This window comes from Rana temporaria, chromosome 10 (genome assembly GCF_905171775.1).
Source record: "Rana temporaria chromosome 10, aRanTem1.1, whole genome shotgun sequence".
NCBI classification, from domain to species: Eukaryota; Metazoa; Chordata; class Amphibia; order Anura; family Ranidae; genus Rana; species Rana temporaria.
Window position 1 is genome coordinate 87,695,503 of NC_053498.1, and position 19,829 is coordinate 87,715,331.

Here is a 19,829-nt window from a genome sequence, read left to right on the forward strand (position 1 = left end):
GCTGATTAGACACCATTATAGTCTGCTCACTGCAGAAACAAAATGTCTTCCATGGATGAAAGGTATATACGATGGGCAAAATGCAAGCCAGGCCTTCCCGAGTCCCTGTGAAAACCACAGCAATAAAATGAACTACATTAGGCTATACATTATTTTTCTATACAATAAACCAACACACCAGAATGTGTTAGTGTGGATAGTGCAACATGGGAAGTATATGCAGCTTGACAAGCTGACTTCTTTATACGTCTCTAAATGTTTTATGTCCACTGTGTCAGCCACTTTCTCTTACATGACTACAGAGATGTCCCCATGAAGGTTGCTTTAGTTACTTCTTATTTCACAACTTAAAAGAAATTATTGTAATCTCTTATGATCCTGTTGTATTTCTGGTATAGATGTTTCAGTATAAGCATGGGAATTATACTGTATTAGATGCTGATTAAAGCTGAACTCCAGGCAGATATAAAATGCACACATTAATGTAGCTCTGTATTCATTAATAAATTATTATTGTTTTATTTATTTTTTAGAACATTGGCATCATCCTCTTGTATTTGTTTAGATCATTGTTATACTCTTGCAGCAGCACTCTGATGGAGAGAAAGAGGGGTGGGAATGGGAGCCATCAGGTGTGCTGCATGCAAATGTGATGTCAAGAAACATGATGATAGAAGGGTACTGTAAGTATTTAACTATCCACTAAGAATGTGGGTGAAAGGAGGACACCCGGGAAAATGGTGTAATCCAGTAGGATCTGCTGTGTGAATCTTAGAACTGGTTGGACAGAAATACAAATATTTTGACATGTAAAACAGCTTCTGTATATTTTTTTAACTATTTGCCTGGGTTTCATATTTAAGGTTTGAAATAAAGGTGATCTATTTTCACTGGCGAATGTAGCAAACTAAAAATGCAAGCTCTTGCTGTATTGAAAGAAATGTTTTATCGTTCCATTGTATTTCTGCTTTTATAGAATGAGTTTTCACCATACATGTAGAAGCATCCTTACCAACAAAGGATCTCCCTTTCAGCCTACACACTCATCTAAATTTTTCTCAAATGATCTGACAAAGCAAATCAGACCCAAAATATTTGTAGCCTTAACTGGCATTCTCTTCTTTGGGCCTTTTATGCTTCCCCGGGAACCAGACTGTGTTACATTATTTCCGCCTTCCTTTTGCATCTCTATTTTTCTTCTTTTTTTTTTCTGTTTTACTTTTTATATATTTTTGTTTAACTTACTGTCACTTTGCTGTCGTTTGAGCTTTTCAGCTTAGCAGATAGCTATAAATAATTTTTTTTATATATAACAATAGTGTCTCTAGATCCTATATGCTTGTTCTTCAATGTATATTGTTAGGTGTTTTGATACTGATTCGTTTGTACTCATTTAATGTTCAAATTGTGTAGCTGGCCCTGTAGTATAGATGTGATGAGCATATTGTGCTACTAAGCACTTCTAATTAGACCATTAGATCATGTTTTATAGTAGATTTCCTCAATCCTAAATGCTGATGAATTGACTGATGTTTATTAAAAAAGACTGAAAAAAGTCCATTAAGTTCAACCAATAGAAATATAATAAAACATAAATTAATTGAAAACCTGCATACACAAAACCTATACACACAGCTGAGGCAAAGGAAGGCAAAAACCCCTTAAAGGCAGGAAAAAACCCTGAGGTTATGACTAAGGCTTCCTGTCTATTTTAGGTGTTTTATGGATGGGGATTTGTTTTTGGATTCCTTGATTGAATTATTATTTTCTGATGAATATTTATTTATGTGACTGGACTATATGGCTACTTTTGACTGGCTTATTATTTTTGTATCCTTGTTGTAGTTGTTTCAAATTGGAAAACCTATAACCCAACTAGTACCCTTTGGCTGTGCTTACTAAATTGTTTGTTGCAGGGCACACACCTAGTAACCATAGCATGTCAAATGAACAGTAATGCTATCCAAAAACAGCATCTAGTCCATCCATTCAATGTTTCAGTGCTTGGATGTGATCAGTTTTACACTGTACACTATCGACTATTGGATTGTCACATCGCTCAGTTAGAACAATTTGTTTTGTGCAGTGATTGACTGGATCTTAGGAGTAACATTTTATTCCTTAGTTTCCATTTGTAAATCTTTATATAACCTGTCAGTCCTTCTGCAGAATCAGAATCAATACTAAATACTAAAACTACTGGAAAGAGCATTTAACCTGGCCAGTTCAATCAAAAACTGTGCCTGCAGTTGCAAACAGCATGTTTGGCACATCCTAAAATACGGTGCACATTTCTTTATAAAATAAACAAATTCATTACACTTTACTACTCTATGGCTTTTAGTTTTGCTTTTTCCATAAAAATAAGAATTTAGTGGGAAAGCAACATTCATGAGGGACAACTGTCTTCAAGTTCTGGCTGCACAGTGAATACAAAAAATCATAATATCTGTCGGACTTTGGATCACATCCAAAAAATTGTCAACCTGCGAGGAGGACGACATAATAGACAACTTAAGCATGAAAGTCTTTTTTTTTCAGTTTTTGGACAATATTGTCTCTTCCTGAAACCAATAAAATATTTCTCCTTTTGCAATTCATTTTTTATGACAACATTTCTTTTGTTCTTCATTTTATCAGTCTTGCTGGAGAGATTTTATCGCTAGCATTTTTCTTCTTTTAGAGTCTGGTAAATATTACATTAAGATAAAGCTTGCAGTGGAAGAAAAAGATTTTGTTCGTATTCTTTTTCCATTGTCCATATTTTTCACTGAAGAGTTAAGAAAGGATTTTTCGCAAAGCCAAAAAAAAAAATGAATATAAATCTTCATCAAGATATTAAGATTTTTTTATAGTAGAAATGAATGAGGAAGATGATAAAAGAATCAAATAAATGAGTCTAGTTTCTGAAAAAATATAACATAAGCTAAGGAGAGATTAAAACAAGTTATGGCTAAATCATATTGTGAAATCGTCTGGAAATAATAGCCAAGGTAACAATAGTAAAGTTAAAATAATAAAACTTAAACGAGATCAAAGTCAAAAGAATTGATTTCCAGGTACTGGGGCTGGAAGTTTCCAGACATTTGGAAGTAAAGGTTCATAGTTTTAGCTCCACAGTACTCTGTCTCGAGTTGAACAGGCCAAGCTGTGTCATCTCTTTAGAGAACTGTATCCTAAGGAGATGCTTAGATCTTCCAAAAAGTTTACCACTGATTTTGCTTTTAGCAGGGGGATGTTGATATGTGTATGTGGTCTGGGTACTTGATGGCTGGTGGATAGTTCTGGGTCATCTGGATTGAGACATCACTAGAGATGTCAGATGGACTTCGGCCACGGTGCCACACCTCAGGGTGGAGAAACTGGCCTGAGTAGTCTGAACAGTCGCTGAGTCGAGGACGATAGAAAGCTGGATGAGGACGATACATCTCCTCCTCTGCATAGCGCTTTGTGAACAGGTATACGGACATAACACCAGCACCCTATAAATAAAAGTTGTTGCAAATAAACAAAAAAAAACAAAAACAAATGGTAATAATCATGATAATTTGTGGAACAATACTAATGATATTGAGTCAAGTTTCTTATAAAATGTATCTTTACTCAACATTGTTAATTGAGGATAGAAAGTGGTCAGAGCACATGTATTGCACTTCTATGAGAAAACTATCACAGATCAGCCTTTACCAGCTAGACAATGATATATTGACTAATAAAAGCCAATATCTGATGAGCTATCAGCTAGCTAGCTAAAACCATCCAAAAATTATAAAGTCTGCTTAGTTTACCTTAAAGCAAACCTGTGCTTTACAATGTAACATGTTATCTTTGTGCCCTTCTTCCCAATGTGACAGTGCTAGTGATAGATGATTGACCCAATACTATCATATAGGGGTTGTGAGACAATCCTCATCTCTGTTTAAGCTTCAATTACAGTGACTGAGTTTTCATAGGGCTTCCTTTTCTTGCTCCTTGGCTGAATGAAACAACAATGAAATTAAAGATTTTCTCCTGCTGAGGGCAAAATACAGATTTGCTTTAAGTTTCATAATTTTGCCACAATTTTCAGCAGATAATTTGAGCAAGGCTTTCATACTACCTATGCACAGCTTGTTACTAATCATTATGTATAACTGTATAGTGCATGCAATTGTTCATCATCTGCTGTGAGGATGAATGAGGGAAGTCAAGAAAATGTCATTGGGGCATTGCATAGCTACTGTCTAATTCTGAGGACCTAGGGGCATGCATAACATACATGCCTTCCCTGTGATTTCAGATAGGAATTAGGGGGAAAAAAATTCTCTTTTTCTGGCATAATTGCAGAATTGGGTTTAGGAAGTTCCAAAACGTTTCCTGTAGCCCCAGAAATGTGACGAGCACAGCAGACTTTGATATTCCAACCGCCTTGTGGTGACTGAGGAGACACCAGAGAGCACAGCCGTCTGTCTAGAGACCAGGAGAGGAGAGTGATATGGTGCTGAGGTGACACTGTGACAGTTGGTGGCTATCGTGGACCTGGGGGAACCTGTCCAGGATTCCTGAGGAGTTAAAGGCCGTGGCTGGGCTATAGCCAATCGCTTGTATTGCTTGCACTCCGGTAAGCGGCTTTATATTCTGGTGGAGGGTTCACTCAAACTGTCTACATGTCACTTGGTGGTGTTGACCGTAGGATTTCTTTGCAGAGAATTAACCCATTGGTTCCTATGCCTATCATCTAAGGGATATAGATATATTTTTTATGGACTGCTACAAGTGATCCATGTACCTTCATATGGACTTTCATTATAGTACACTCTCAGAGTTTACAACTATTATTGTTTGAGTATTGTGGCGCGGCTTTTTGTTACTAAATTGAGATACATTATTTTTACATGCCAAGTGGAAAACTATTATGTAGTGTTCTTTGAGACTGCATATAGGGTTTCACTCAGGGGCGGACTGACAACTCATAGGGCCACTGGCAATAGATTATGGGCCCACACACATATACAGTATACACAGACACACAATATACACACACAGTATACATACACACAGAATACACATACACACACTGAAAAGGTACTGGAGAGGCGGGCAGCTATAATCTTGGGATTTAAAAAAAACACAGATTTTTACATACTGTCCCTGGTTTTACTGAGGCTTGAAACCCTAATGGGGCCCCCTAGTGGCATGGGGCCCTCGGGCAGTGCCCGTGTGCCCGAATGGTCAGTCCGCCCCTGGTTTCACTGGTTGAAGTCTTCTATGGAACTGATCACAGTACTTAAATCCCCAAATTCTATTATCAGTATGATCCTGGAAGTGTCGTGTCCCTCTCCACTCTCCTCCAGGTGTCCAGCTTGCGTTTAAGCTCACTTTTCTGTAATATGTTCAACCCAATTTTTTTTCTTGTAGCAGTGATGGTGGTGGAGAAGGAAGCCAACAGAGCATTTATATGAAACTTTGATTTTTTGATTGGGGGGCTACCAAAAGTGTAACTCACAGCCCTTGGAAAAAGTGTGATAACAAAGTGCAGACTATGTAGCAATGTAAAGTTTAGAGAAGGAAAATTTCAAAAACCTCTTTAAGCATAAAAGATGAGGCTGCAAAAGCAAAGGACCAGCCATATCGGTAGTGGAAGTACTGTTCAGAGCTGCTGGGCCGGTTCATGACTTCATCATTTATACTTGAGATATATAAAACCAAACCTACAATTAGGGAAAGGCCTGTAAGAAAATCAAAACACAGATTAAAGATAAGATTTATTTTTTTGTTATTATAATACAGGATTAGCATAGGGCCAACAGTTTGTTCAGCGCTGTACAATGTAGAGGGGCGACAGTACAGATACACTACAGTTTAATTCCTTCATTAACAACTATAACTGCAACTCAATATTGCACAAAGCAATTCACTTCATTAATCTGAAGAAATACATTTTAGGGAGATTGCCATCACCAATGTGTTTTACACTGGCACAACTTAAAGGATAAGTTCACCTTTGTTCACTTTTTTTTCCCTAAATTCCAGCTCCCCTATGTACCAATATAGCATTAATGTACTTATTTTGCAAAAAGAAAACAGCTTTACATTGATTCTACACCTGCTTATCTAACTCTCTTCATGGCTGTTCAAACACACTGCTCGATTAGTTTTGTCTTACTTCCTGGTCAGACTTTAGGTCATGACACAGAAAGGAGTGGACCAACTGAGGGTAGATGATGCAGGGTGCGTGCTAATGAGGTCAGCTGGTCAACTCTTTCCTGTGAAGAGAGTTAGATAAGCAGGTGTAGAATCAATGTGAAGCTTTTTTCTTTTAATGTGATGTTTAACAACTGTTTTTCTTTCCTCTTTCCTACTTTTCTATCCTGTTAGCAAGTATCAGGCTGGCATTCAGGCTTGAATGCCTTAGGACACTGGGGACAGTGTCATTTCAAGTGGGGGGAGTATGTAGCGCCCCCTTACTTTCAGTATGGGCACTACGCTAAAGTTAGTGGGGGAATGGGAGAGTTATTTTGCTCCCATTCATAATTTGTTACATTTTGGGCTGCTGTCATTTCAGAACTGTCCTGTAGGTCAGTCTGCGCTTCAAGGATGTGATCCCATCCCTGGGCGACAGTTGGCGCTAGAGGGGTTCTGGCGGAGCCGTTTTTCCACAGCAGCCAATTAGAGGAGTTTTCCCTCGCGGAGCATGCTGGGGAGAGTATATCTGTGGCGGACGTCATTTTTCGGGGTCTTTCGCGGGTTCCTGGTTCCAGGTGCGGCACCCACCTTCAGGGTGTGCGCACATCGTGGTCCCCACCACTATGGCCGACCTGGGCTGGGGATTCACGCGCTAAGTGGAGTTCCAGACTCTGGGCCCTCCTGGCCTGGAGTGACTGATGCTACTAAGGGGCCTCAGTGACTTACTGGGTCCCCCTTCTACTGAGGAGATCCCAGGCTGTGTGCTGCACGGTGGGGGATCAGCTTGAGGAGAACCCGGAGGCAGGTTATCCAAAAGGGCTTGAACAAACCATCGGGGATCTGGTGACCGGATCATTGACAGGTACACTTCCACTGTCAACCGGTGACCCTAGCACAATTTACTGTGAGGATAAGCTCAACCATTCAGCTCATCCAAGTTCTAGGCCTGTGGCGGAGGCCCACCAGAGCCAGGTCTGTGGCAGAGACCTGTTCCTCCCAGCCACCTAAAGTGGCACTTCGGCTGCCAGGCTCGTGGCAGGAGTCTGTCCGGGGGCACTTCATCCACTCTGGCTAGAGTGGCGACGAACTGTATCTACTACTACTGAGAGCAGGATCACTCTTTTCATATCCAGGCCTGATTCTGCAAAGTTCTCTCTCGCTTCATCAACCTTTTCTTTCTACCTCATGTTGATGTTGGTTGTGTTGGGCCAGAAATAAAGCATTCAGAAAACCTTTATTTGATGACTGGACATTCGCTTATTAATCTACTCATCAACTTCACCCCTAGACAACGGTAAGAGGTAACTTAATACGCCGATCCCAAAACAACCAGCGACTCCTTCGGGGGTAGCGCTACATATATAACACAGTGCAGAGTATATAGTGTCGTGAATATTACGCAATGCAAAGTATATAGTGCAGTAAGTGCAGGGTATATAATACAGTGTATTAAAGTGAACAGAATTAGGAAAAAAACAGCATTGGGTCCCCCCAAAATCTATAACAGGCCCTTTAAAAAAAAAATTACACTTGCAATAAGCACTTTCATTGCAATGCTGTTCCCCTCAGTAACACTTTGGTCAAAAGAAGTTCTCAGCCTTCTGGGCTGAATGATTTCCTCATCATTCAATCCGGAAGACTAAGAAAAGATTGTAAATGCAAGGTGTCATCAACGACCCTTGATCACAGCACACTGCACTTTGAATTATGCAAAGTTGGCCAGTATGATGGCGTGTACGCTCCATGTTGGGCCTTTTATTTTTATTAAGGTGGGAGAAAACACACAAAACTTTAGATTTGGAAATAACAGATCAGGAATTATGACAGGGAGATGCTGCTCTTTACAGAATATACAAGATGGCAACAGGAGATCCATGACTATGGCTGAAATATCACTGTTGGGTAGATATTTTAAACACAGCAAATTTGTTTTAACCACTTGAGATCCGCGCTATGGTCGAAAGACGTCCACAGCGCGGCTCTCAAGTGCTGAGTGGACGTCTTTAGACGTCCTGTTGTTGTTGTTCCCTGTGCGCGGCCCTGGGGGCGCGCAGAGGGGAAACAACGTGCCCAACGCATCGTTCGGGAGCCGATGCGAGTGCCTGTCGGCCGTGATGTCCGCCAGACACCCGCGATCGTCGGTAACACAGCAGGACGTGGAGCGCTGTGTGTAAACACAGAGCTCCACGTTCTGTCAGGGAGAGAGGAGACCGATCTGTGTCCCTTTACATAGGGACACAGCATCGGTCACCTCCCCCAGTCACCCCCCTCCCCCCACACAGTAAGAACACAATGAGGGAATACATTTAACCCCTTCCTCACCCCCTAGTGTTAACCCCTTCACTTCCAGTCACATTTATACAGTAATTAGTGCATTTTTATTTGAATGGTCCAAAAATTGTGTCAAAAGTGTCCGATACGTCCGCTGCAATATCGCAGCCCTGACAAAAAAATTGCAAATCGACGCCATTACAAGTAAAAAAAAAAATCATAAATCTATCCCCCATTTTGTAGGCGCTATAACTTTTGCGCAAACCAGTCGCTTATTGCGATTTTTTTTTACAAAAATACGTCGAAAAATACATATCGGCCTTAACTGAGAAAAAAAATATATAAAAAAAAAAAATTGGGATATTTATTATAGCAACAAGTAAAAAATATATATATTTTTTTAAAATTGTCGCTCTTTTTTTGTTTATAGCGCAAAAAATAAAAACCGCAGAGGTGATCAAATACCACCAAAAGAAAGCTCTATTTGTGGGGAAAAAAGGACGTCAATTTTGTTTGGGAGCCACGTCGCACGACCACGCAAATGTCAGTTAAAGCGACGCAGTGCCGGAAGCTGAAATTTCGCCTGAGCACGAAGGGGGTTTATGTGCCCAGTAAGCAAGTGGTTAAAGGAAGTGATTTAAAAAAAATAAAAGATTTTATATGCATGTATCACTTTTTCCATTCAGGTTCTCTCGGGTTCTCTCACCTCTTCTGCTACCAATACCTATCTATGTAGCACTCCCCAACACCCTGTTCACCATTCACAGTCCCAGGTAGAAAGTCCTGTGTAAGCTCAGTGTTGCTTTGTCTGGAAATGCTATCATTTATGAATAATGGGGACTGTCCCTTGTCTCAATCATTACAGTACTTGGGCCCAGTAATTGGCCACGAGAAGTCTTGCATAGTAGGAAGAAGTGAAGAATATATGCTCCCCCATACCTGTTTTTTGCAAGAGCTCCAGCTGGCAAACAAGGCTTCAGAAAAGTGTGGGGCAGCTAAGTGTTAGCAGCAGAGGAGATGGGCTATAAAAAATTATCTGATACAGTACTTGAACCAACTTTAAGAACTTACCAGAAAGTATGAAGAAAATTCCAGAAACAAATGCTAGTATGGTCCTCTGTGGTCGGATATGCCCAATGTTGCTAATGACAAAGGCCGTAAACACAAGAAAAAGGCTAACCATAGGAAATGGGGTTGCACTGCGGATAGTCTCTGCATAAAAGAAAAAAAACAAAACGTTAAACCCTTATGTCAACATAATACATACGAGTAAATGTATATACAACTAAAAATATGGTGTTAAGGTAGCTGTAAACTCAAACAGAGCGCATTATAGGGTTTATTTACTAAAGGCAAATCCACTTTGCACTACAAGTGCACTTGGAAGTGCAGTCTCTGTAGATCTGGGGGGTTTGCAATAAAAATAAAAAAACAGCATTTTTGTTTGTACATGATTAAATGATAGAAATCAGCAGAGCTTCCCCTCATTTCAGATCTTTCTCTCAGATCTACAGCGACTGCACTTCCAAGTGCACTTGCAGTGCACTTGTAGTGCACTTCTAGGGCAAAGTGGATTTTAGTAAATCAACCCCTTAGCTGTAAAAGCACTGCGTAGAATCAACGATTGACCTTTTTTTAATGTTTTTTTTTTCCTTTTATTTTTATTTTTTTTGGCTGCATGGCATTTCTCAAGCTGGTTTTTCTAATGTTGAAAATGGTGAACGATGCCTACATAATGGGGGTTATTTACTAAAACTGTAGAGTGCAAAATCTGGTGCAGCTCTGCATAGAAATCAATCAGCTTCCAGGTTTTATTGTCAAAGCTTAATAGATGAAGCTGACGGTAGAAGCTGATTGACTCCCATGCACAGCTGCACCAGATTCAGCAATCTACAGGTTAAGGAAATTATTCCAAATGAGTTGGTGTTGTAACCCTATGACAGAAAGTAAGCAAAAAGAACACAAACTACACATACACACCTAACAGAGAATGTATCTTTTCCCCTCTTTCTTAGAAAAAAAGGGCTTTAGAGCTGAACTTTGTTTATCGGAATACCTATATATTCCTTAATACCTTGCACCAAACGCCTTGCCAAACATAGATATTACCTTTTAAAATTAGCAGTGAAATCATCACTGCACTGCACTTAGCCTGTCCAGAGAGTAGAGCTGTGAGAGGGACCCAGCAGGCCTCACCCACTACAGCCTACCTGCAGAGAACTACAAAAGGGGGTGAAAACAAGACCGACCACCCTGCACAAGGATAGAAAAAAGCAATGTCCAGTCTTTATGACAGGAAGCTCCTATACAGAGGCAATGTTTCATACTAGATTACCAAACAGATATGGTAAAAGTCAAAGCCAGTACAGGGGGGGGGGCGTAAGGGACGGATGCCCTGGGCGGTACAATTTTATAGAGGTGGGGTGCTCAGTGAAGTGTCCTTCCAAAACAGCAGTCATTAAATGGTTGCCTGCCATGCACGGACAGAGCAACGCTCTTGCCCGGACCACCAGGCCACCAGTGTAGTTGCAGTCACTGGCACAAGCAACTAGTGATGTTGTGTGTGTGCACCCTGCCTCCTGACCGTGGTTCTCACTCCCAGTTTTCTGTCACAAGAGCACCTGGCCAGGTGAGACGTCACGTGCATGCTCCGCCCCCTGCTGCTCGCGTCTCCCGGTTTTCTGTCACCAGAGTGCCTGGCCAGGTGTTACATCACGTGTATGCTCCGCCCCATCCCCCTGCTACTCCCGGCTCCCAGGTCCCTGCTCCTGGCTCTTGTCCTGACTCTCACTTGCAAGATATATCTCGTAGCTTTCCGCCCCACTGCAGCTTGTGCTGACTACTCCTGAGCTCAAGATATGTGGGGCACATATTTCCTAAGACATTTATTTTTTCTTAAAAACAGTGGGGGGGGGGATGCAGTTTGCCATCTTCGCCCTGGGCACCAAATGGCCTTGTCATTGGTAAAAGTACTTAAAGAACACCAAGATTTAAGTCTGAGTTCTGCACCCCCAGCAAAAAATGTAAAGTCCACAGCTACACATGCTGTAGCTGCTGACTTTTGTTATTAGGATACTTATCTGTCCTGGGATCCAGCGATGTCGGCACCCCAGTCAATCTTTCCATTGGCTCTCGGCTCTCGCCATTGCCTGTGGGGGAATCTGTCAGTAAAGCCTTGCGGCTTCACAGCTGATTCCCTACTGCGCATGTAAGAAAGGGGGCTGCACTTTTTGAATGGCCCGGAAGCGGGAAAAGGAGGAGGTGGGCCAAGGTTCTGAGTGATCTTACTGCGGCACTATCTCTCAGAAGTGGGGATGGGTACCTGTCAATGTGGCATCAGAGGGGGGGAGGAGGCAGATAAGGGGAGCTTACACTTTTGGGTGGAACTCATTAAGTGAAAATACACATGGCTCTTGAATTTAGAAAACACATTGCTCATCAAGCTTTAATACTAAGGAAAAAGGGGTATTCCTGGTGTTTTCTGGTAAATGCCATTCTCTTATTCAGGCATCGACATGTAAAGGTCTTCTTCAAAGCAAACTGAGATGAGGTTGTAAATCATATGCATGTAAAATGCCTGGGATGTCTTTTTTTTTATAGATGGATAGATTAGGCCTCGTACACACGATAGGTTAACCAGAGGACAACGGTCTGAAGCACCGTTTTCATCGGTCAAAACCGATCGTGTGTAGGCCCCATAGGTTATTTAACCATAGGTTAAAAAAAAAAAACAACTTGCTTTAAAATTAACCCATGGATTCCTAACCGATAGGTCAAAACCGATCGTTAGTAGGCACGACCATCGGTTAAAAATCCATGCATGCTCAGAATCAAGTCGACGCATGCTTGGAAGCATTGAACTTTGTTTTTTTCAGCACGTCATTGTGTTTTACGTCACCGCGTTCTGACATGATCAGTTATTTAACCTATGGTGTGTAGGCGTGACGGACCATCAGTCAGCTTCATCGGTTAACCTAAGACAACGGTCCTTCAGACCGTTGTCCTCTGGAAAACCTATCGTGTTTACAAGGCCTTAGGGAATTTTAATCTTCCATGAGCTAGCGACATTTGCACTGTATGAATAATAAAATAATACTATGAAATGTAAAATCTTCACTCTAATTTATACATTATATACCAGTGTTACTTATACTTAAAGCTACACAGATTTGGGGCCCCATAATTGATATATACACATATATATATATATGCAAACTGAAAAATTTGGCCTAGATACAGTACTATTGTGAAGTGCTTAGGAATGAAATCCAAACAGATATACTGTAAATTATACTAATGGATACATCTCTGCATTCATGAATACTTCATTAAATATAATTTCTTAGATATGTACAAGCAATGCTACACATGCCTACATTTTTTGTGGTATCAGTTTCATGTAGCCCTTGTATAGCAGAGCTTAGTTTCAGGGATGGAAAAGCACTACATGAAGGCAGTCATTTGTGCTGTGGGCTCATGTAATTCAAAGGCCGTGCTGACAGGAGTAGAGAGTAGAGTGACAGAAATTAGGTCATCAGCCAGACCTATGTTTTTTGTTGCAATTGTCCCTGGCACTAGTTAAGTGCCAACTTTGTGATTGATACAATAAAATTCCTTTATCGGAATTACACTATGAGTGTCAATCTTTTACATCCATACATATGTGGACATCCCATGATCTAACACCCTACGGAGGAGGCACTTCCATTGGACACCAAGACCAAAGGCATATTTGTGTACATGCATTTTACCCCTGCAGGGGTGCCACTATGTGGTGAGTGTGGAACCGAGGAGAAGCACAGAAGTTGTGATCAATTTCCTGCATAAGTCACCTTGGATATTCTGCACAAGTCAGGTCTCGTACACACGACTGAGGAACTTGTCGGAAAAGACAAACTCGACAAGCTTTCTTTGCGTACACACGGTCAAGACCAAATCTCCCCGTTCTCAAACGCGGTGACATACAACACATACAACGTCAGGGGGAATTCGATTCCACTGGCACAACCCTTGGGGCTGCTTTTGCTAATCTCATGTTACTGCGTGTTAAGTAAAAGTTTGGTGAGAGACGATTTGCACTTTTCAGACTGTTACAGCGTGACAAATGTGCTATCTCCATTACAGACGCTACTTTTACCGAAGGTGCGCTCCAGTCTCATACTTTATTCTGAGCATGCGCGGGTTTCTTAGCATACACACGAACGTGTTTCTCGTCGAAAAACAGCCCGACGAGGAACACGACGAGGAAATTGAGACTCCCGTCGACAAAAAAGAGAACTTGTTCTCTTTTTTCCTCGTCGAGTTCCTCGACAGTTTTCTTGATGAAAAACATACACATGACCGTTTTCCTCGGCAAAAAAGCTCTCCCACCAAGTTTCTTGATGGATTCTGTCGAGGAAAACGGTCGTGTGTACGAGGCCTAACTCTGAAAACTCACTTTAAAGATATTTTCTGCATAAGCCATTTTGGAAAGGGCTTATAAGGACATCATATATCTCTTATAACAATTTGTTTGCTGCCGCCATATATATATATATATATATATATATATATATATATCTTTTGCATAGCACTGTATCCATTAATTACTTTTGTGGCACACTTCAGCACTTTTGCACTTTTTTCGACAGCATGTGATTTATATGAATGTTCATGCATATGAACATATAGGAGGATTCTTGTTTTGACTGATTGTAGTCACTACACTTTTGAGTTTCTGGCAGTGCCACTCACCACTTTATACTTATACACTTACTTTACTTCACTTAGTGGACTTCTCAGGGAGACAGCAGCCACATTCGTACCTAAGAGCGGAATCTAATATATATTAAATCTTTTGTCTGGTAAAACAGCAGTCAAATATGTATTTTAGCTGTGTGTATAATTATTTACATAGAGTTCAGCCTTGAGTAGTATAAAGCAGTAGACGCAAAGAAGCTGGAATGGAAGATGTTTTATATGAGTTTTGGTCACATTCTTTTTTTAATATTTACCCCTGTAAATGTGTGTGCATGATGTGATGTTAGTATACATCTATTTGTTCATAAACATATTTCAAGGTGGGGACTGGGAATCTTTCACTTGAGGAAGCAACCAATTATCCATTATCCATGTCATAGCTAGGGCAAATTTCTGTAGGTTAAATAAAGTGCAACACTCAGAATGTGCCAGGGTGTCTCACTATTGGTAAGAATGGTGAACAAGTGTTCCTAAAAGTCATGGCATTTTGTGATATGGATTTTACATCTTCCAGCATGAGTTTCCTTTGCCTGTTTCAGCATTTAGTCATATACCATCTGAGAGCCTAAAAAAAAGTTTGCATTGGAAGACTTCCCTCTACCAGACATGAGGTCTGAAAGGGGTGAGTATATGCATCCCGCATGTTTTACTCACTGTGGATCCTGCTCTGATCAATGTCTAAATGGTGAAGAATCTTCACTCATGGTCATCAGCTCAGACTATCTTATTAGAACTAGCCCAGGGGGCAAATGCCCCCCTATCCCCATCCTAGTCCTCCCTGTAGATTTGGCATAGTCTTTTTCCCTTTTTTTCCTTTTTTTTCTTCCCCCATTGATAGAGGGTAGTCTTCATGCGTTACATATGACACTACAGGTAACAAATGTTAAACAGGGAGAGTGAAGTTGGGGCAGCTGCCCTGGGGTCCAGGAAGTCAGCAAAACCCAAGTATAATGGACACTCCCAATTTATTGTTACGTTTTTGCATTACTTTCTGTAAAGAGTATTCCCTTATCGTCCATTTCTGTTTGAACATTCGGTTGTGCTGTTTGAAAATCTATACGTTTATTTGGCTGACTTAACAAAAACCAATGAAGAATTATTAGTTCCTTTAACCACTTCCCTACTCCGCAGCGTAATATGACAGCGGCAGGAACCCTTGTCCCTCCGGGCCACCATCATATGGCGTCTTTTTTCCCCGAGCCTCTAGGGGGTGAGCGAGCGCCACCGGCGGCATGTGCATGCCTCCGCCACGTCATTTGGCACACGGTGCGCGTGCCCGGCGGCCGCAATGTCCACCGGGCACCCGCGATTGGCCGTGAGCACGGCAGGACCAGATTCATGTCCTGTCAGAGGAGAGGAGACCAACGTGTGTTCCCAATACAGAGAAACACCGAACAGTCTCCTCCCCTTGTGTGTCCAATTCCCCCCACAGTTAGAATGACTCCCTAGGATACACAGTTAACCCCTTCCTCGCCCACTAGTGTTAACCCCTTCTCTGCCAGTCACATTTATACAGTAATCCATGCATTTTTATAGCACTGATCGCTGTATGAATGTGAATGGTCCCAAAATAGTGTCAAAAGTGTCCGCTGCAATATCGCAATCAAGATAAAAATCACAGATCACCGCCATTACTAGTAAAAAAAGAAATAACAATAAAAATGCCATACATCTATCCCTTATTAGACGCTATAACTTTTGCGCAAACCAATCTATATACGCTTATTGCAATTTTTTACCAAAAATATGTAGAAGAATACATATTAAACTGTGGAAAAAAATAGTTTTTTTATATATTTTTGGGGGGATATTTATTATAGCAAAAAGTTAAAAATATTGTGTTTTTTTCAAAATTGTCGCTCTTTTTTTGTTTTTAGCGCAAAAAAAAAAAGAAAACACAGAGGTGATCAAATACCACCAAAAGAAAGCTGGATTTGTGGGGGAAAAAATGTCAACATTTCAAATGGGTACAGTGTTGCATGACCGTGCAATTGTCATTCAAAGTGTAACAGCGCTGAAAGCTGAAAATTGTTATGGGCAGGAAGGAGGTGAAAATGTCCTGTATTGAAGTGGTTTACGCTAGCTATTAATTATAATGCTTAGTGATTTTTGAAAGAAATGCAAATATAAATTCTAACACTGAATGAAGACTAAAGCTGGCGATACATTATATACAGTGTTCTTGTAGGATTTTCCTTTAGATTTACCAAAACCATATAAGGTCAATCCTAAACAATTTCAATTTGTATGCAATCGGGCATTCCCTTGCACTACATAGCTTAAGATAAATCTAATGGAAATTAAAAAAAATATATACAAAATATTGCAAACTTTAGCATTTGTGTTTAGCTAACCATTGATACTAGAATGAACCAGTTAGGAGAAAATAGGAGACTTGTTTTTGAAGGTGCCAAGTCATACTTATGATTTTTTTAAATATTTGGATTTCCAGAGAGGAATCAAGGAGTGTTTGAGCATTCTATGTTGGGATCCAAACTGACGACTCAAAGTATATCTGGGTATTGTACATACATCAAGAAACCAAAGTATTGCAATAGTGCTGTGTTAACATCTGTGCCAAAATCCTTGGCCATGCACCAAGATGCCAAATTAACTACTTCATCTCGTCCAAGGCAGGTGTCTGCTGTCCTTGGACAACCAATTACTATTACTGTTGTTAGTCCCCAAGGTTTGCTGGTTCCTGCAATACTTGCCCACAAGACACACATTCTGGATACTGAGCTTGGATTTCAAACTAAGCACTCAAAATCAAATTCTGATATCCTTATCTTGTGCAAGCTGTAAAGTCAGGTACACATGGCCGGGATTCCCGGCAGTATAAAGTCCGCCGGGAATCCCGATAGGAAAACTGCGGGTAGAGCTTTGGCCTGGAATCCCGGCAATGTGTACAGGGCTTTTGCTCCCTCGGCACTGCCTCGCAGTGTTTTGCATTGGCAAGTGCAATAAATCTTGCAGGAAAAAAAACGCACATTCTCTATTTTTCCTGCCGGGATTCCCAGCAGTTTTCCCGGCAAGGGATCATACACACGTCCGGTTTTCACGGCAAAAAGCTCTCCCATCAGTTTTCTTGCTGGGAAAAACAGTCGTGTGTACGAGTCTTAAAGGGGTTGTAAAGGTAAAAAATGTTTTCCCTAAATAGCTTCCTTTACCTTAGTGCAGTCCTCCTTCACTTACCTCATCCTTCGATTTTGCTTTTAAATGTCCTTATTTCTTCTGAGAAATCCTCACTTCCTGTTCTTCTGTCTGTAACTACACACCGTAATGCGAGGCTTTCTCCCTGGTGTGGAGAAAGCCTCTTGAGGGGGGAGGAGGCGAGCAGGAGTGTCAGGACGACCACTAACACACAGCTCCTTTCTCTATCTGCAAGGTAGAGAGTGTCCTGACACTCCTGCTCGCCCCCTCCCCCCCTCAAGAGGCTTTCTTCACACCAGGGAGAAAACCTTGCATTACGTGTGTAGTTACAGACAGAAGAACAGGAAGTGAGGATTTCTCAGAAGAAATAAGGACATTTAAAAGCAAAATCAAAGGATGAGGTAAGTGAAGGAGGACTGAACTAAGGTAAAGGAAGCTATTTAGGGAAAAAATGTTTTACCTTTACAAACCCTTTAAGGTGATCTGTCAAGAAATGAAACAGAGAGGCAATCAGCCACGTGCACCCCACTTACCAGCACTATGTTGTATGCTGTACAAACCCCAGTAGAGTGGAGGTTCACTTTCAAGCTACAAAGTAACTTTAAAAATCCTTGGTGATATTGTCTAAGTGTTGATATACAGATCAAATATAATCATGCAAAATAACAACAACATATAAAAACAACAACTGTACCTATGAACCAAACACCACCACCACCACTAACAGCTTGAGAATTTAGACTCTCTGTACCTGAACCTTGTTTATACTGAGTGGGGAAAGGCATCATACACTACTCTGGAGGCCGTATGAGTCTGTGGTGGAAGAAAGAATAAAAGTCAGACTATGGTGCTTCAGAGGAATATTCTGGCTGGGAACAGGGCATTGTAGAAATTCAGCTTTACATTGCAGAAACTTTTCTTCCAATTACATTTCCAATCACAAAGCTTTGATGAAGCTTACTTTATATTGTTGGTCAGTAAAGACAGGCCACCTAACTTTGGTGGTCAGTGAGGAAGGCCTACATTAATTAGGGGTCAGTGAGAGACATGCCACATTAGACCAAAGATTATTAGGAAAAGCCCCCCTACACTGAAGGTGAGTGGGAAGAATGTCCCTTACATTAGTAGTAAAGAATATTGGTCATTGGGAAGAATGCATTGTTACAGTGTTGGGTCATTGGGAAGAATGTCTAACTTAAAAACAGTTCAAAGATCACTTGTGTGGGTACTTGCCAGAAAAACAAGAGGAGAAGCTCCACTGGTCCTATGCTGAAGACATTGGTGTCAGAACTATGCAGACATCTTCCAGTGAGAATTCAACCCACGAATACTTGATACAAAAGGATTGGGAATGTGTGGTAAGCTTAAGGATTAAAAAAATGCAAAGGGGAAAAAATAAGTGTTGCGCTGTGTAAATTATAAATCTAAAATATAATAATAATTAGTGATAAACCGTATGTGAAAAATGATGAATAGTTCCACAATTTGTGATAATTAGTCCGTTTGTGAGACGAAGTTCAAACGATTGAAAAAAGTGTTATACAGTCCAGAAATAATCCTGATGATCATTAAAGTTCCACCAGACGGTGCAAAATTTGTTGATTACTACCACCAAAAACACCTTGTAGAATAAAGGCTTACCAGAAGGCAAGCATAACCGGCTTGCGGCTGTAAACCCCAGCCAGGGCATTTAGTGAAACAGCAGCAGACACAGATGCACTAAGAATCCTCCAGGTAGGTCATCAGCAGTTGTGTATAACCAAAAATAAAAGAAACTCACATAGTGAAGTTCAACAAGCAGCGAGTGCAAATAAAAACAATTGTGAATTGGATGTAAGTGACCACCACCACCAGAATCACCTAATAAAATGGAGGCTTACCAGAAGGCAAGTATAAACAGCTTGTGGCTATAAACCCTAGCCAGGGCCTTTTAAGAATCAGCAGCAGACTTGAATGCCCTATGGGACCTCCCGATATCCCGTCATCGATAGTATACCAAAAAGAAATGATGGGCTCACATAGTGAAGTACGTAAAAAATATTGCCACGTTTAATAAATAAATTGCACTTACAGAAAAGTAGATAAAAAACAGCAAGAAGTTGTATGAAGCCGGCCGGCTTACTCGAACGCCTGTCTGCTCGGATCGTCACGTCATACGTCAGCACGTCACCGTGACGTGCTGACGCATGACGTGACGATCCGAGGCGGATGGGCATTCGAGTAAGCCGGCCGGCTTCATACAACTTCTTGCTGTTTTTTATCTACTTTTCTGTAAGTGCAATTTATTTATTAAACGTGGCAATATTGTTTACGTACTTCACTATGTGAGCCCATCATTTCTTTTTGGTATACTATCGATGACGGGATATCGGTAAGCTTCTTTTATTTTTGGTTATATACAACTGCTGATGACCTACCTGGAGGATTCTTAGTGCATCCGTGTCTGCTGCTGTTTCACTAAAAGCCCTGGCTGGGGTTTACAGCCGCAAGCCTGGGTTATG

The 19,829-nt window shown here is 41.0% G+C and overlaps 1 protein-coding gene across 1 annotated transcript in view; it reads right to left on the reverse strand.

Moving 5' to 3' along the window:
* Window positions 1–2,830: 2,830 nt before the first annotated feature.
* CACNG7 (calcium voltage-gated channel auxiliary subunit gamma 7) overlaps window positions 2,831–19,829 on the reverse strand; it is a 144,460-nt gene continuing 127,461 nt past the window's right edge. The window contains exons 4-6 of the mRNA XM_040325669.1: window positions 9,508–9,648; window positions 5,563–5,708; window positions 2,831–3,482 (exon numbers count right to left, since the gene is read on the reverse strand). Coding sequence (XP_040181603.1) covers window positions 3,225–3,482; window positions 5,563–5,708; window positions 9,508–9,648 — 545 coding nt within the window. The 3' untranslated portion in view covers window positions 2,831–3,224. The remainder of the gene's footprint in view (window positions 3,483–5,562; window positions 5,709–9,507; window positions 9,649–19,829) is intronic.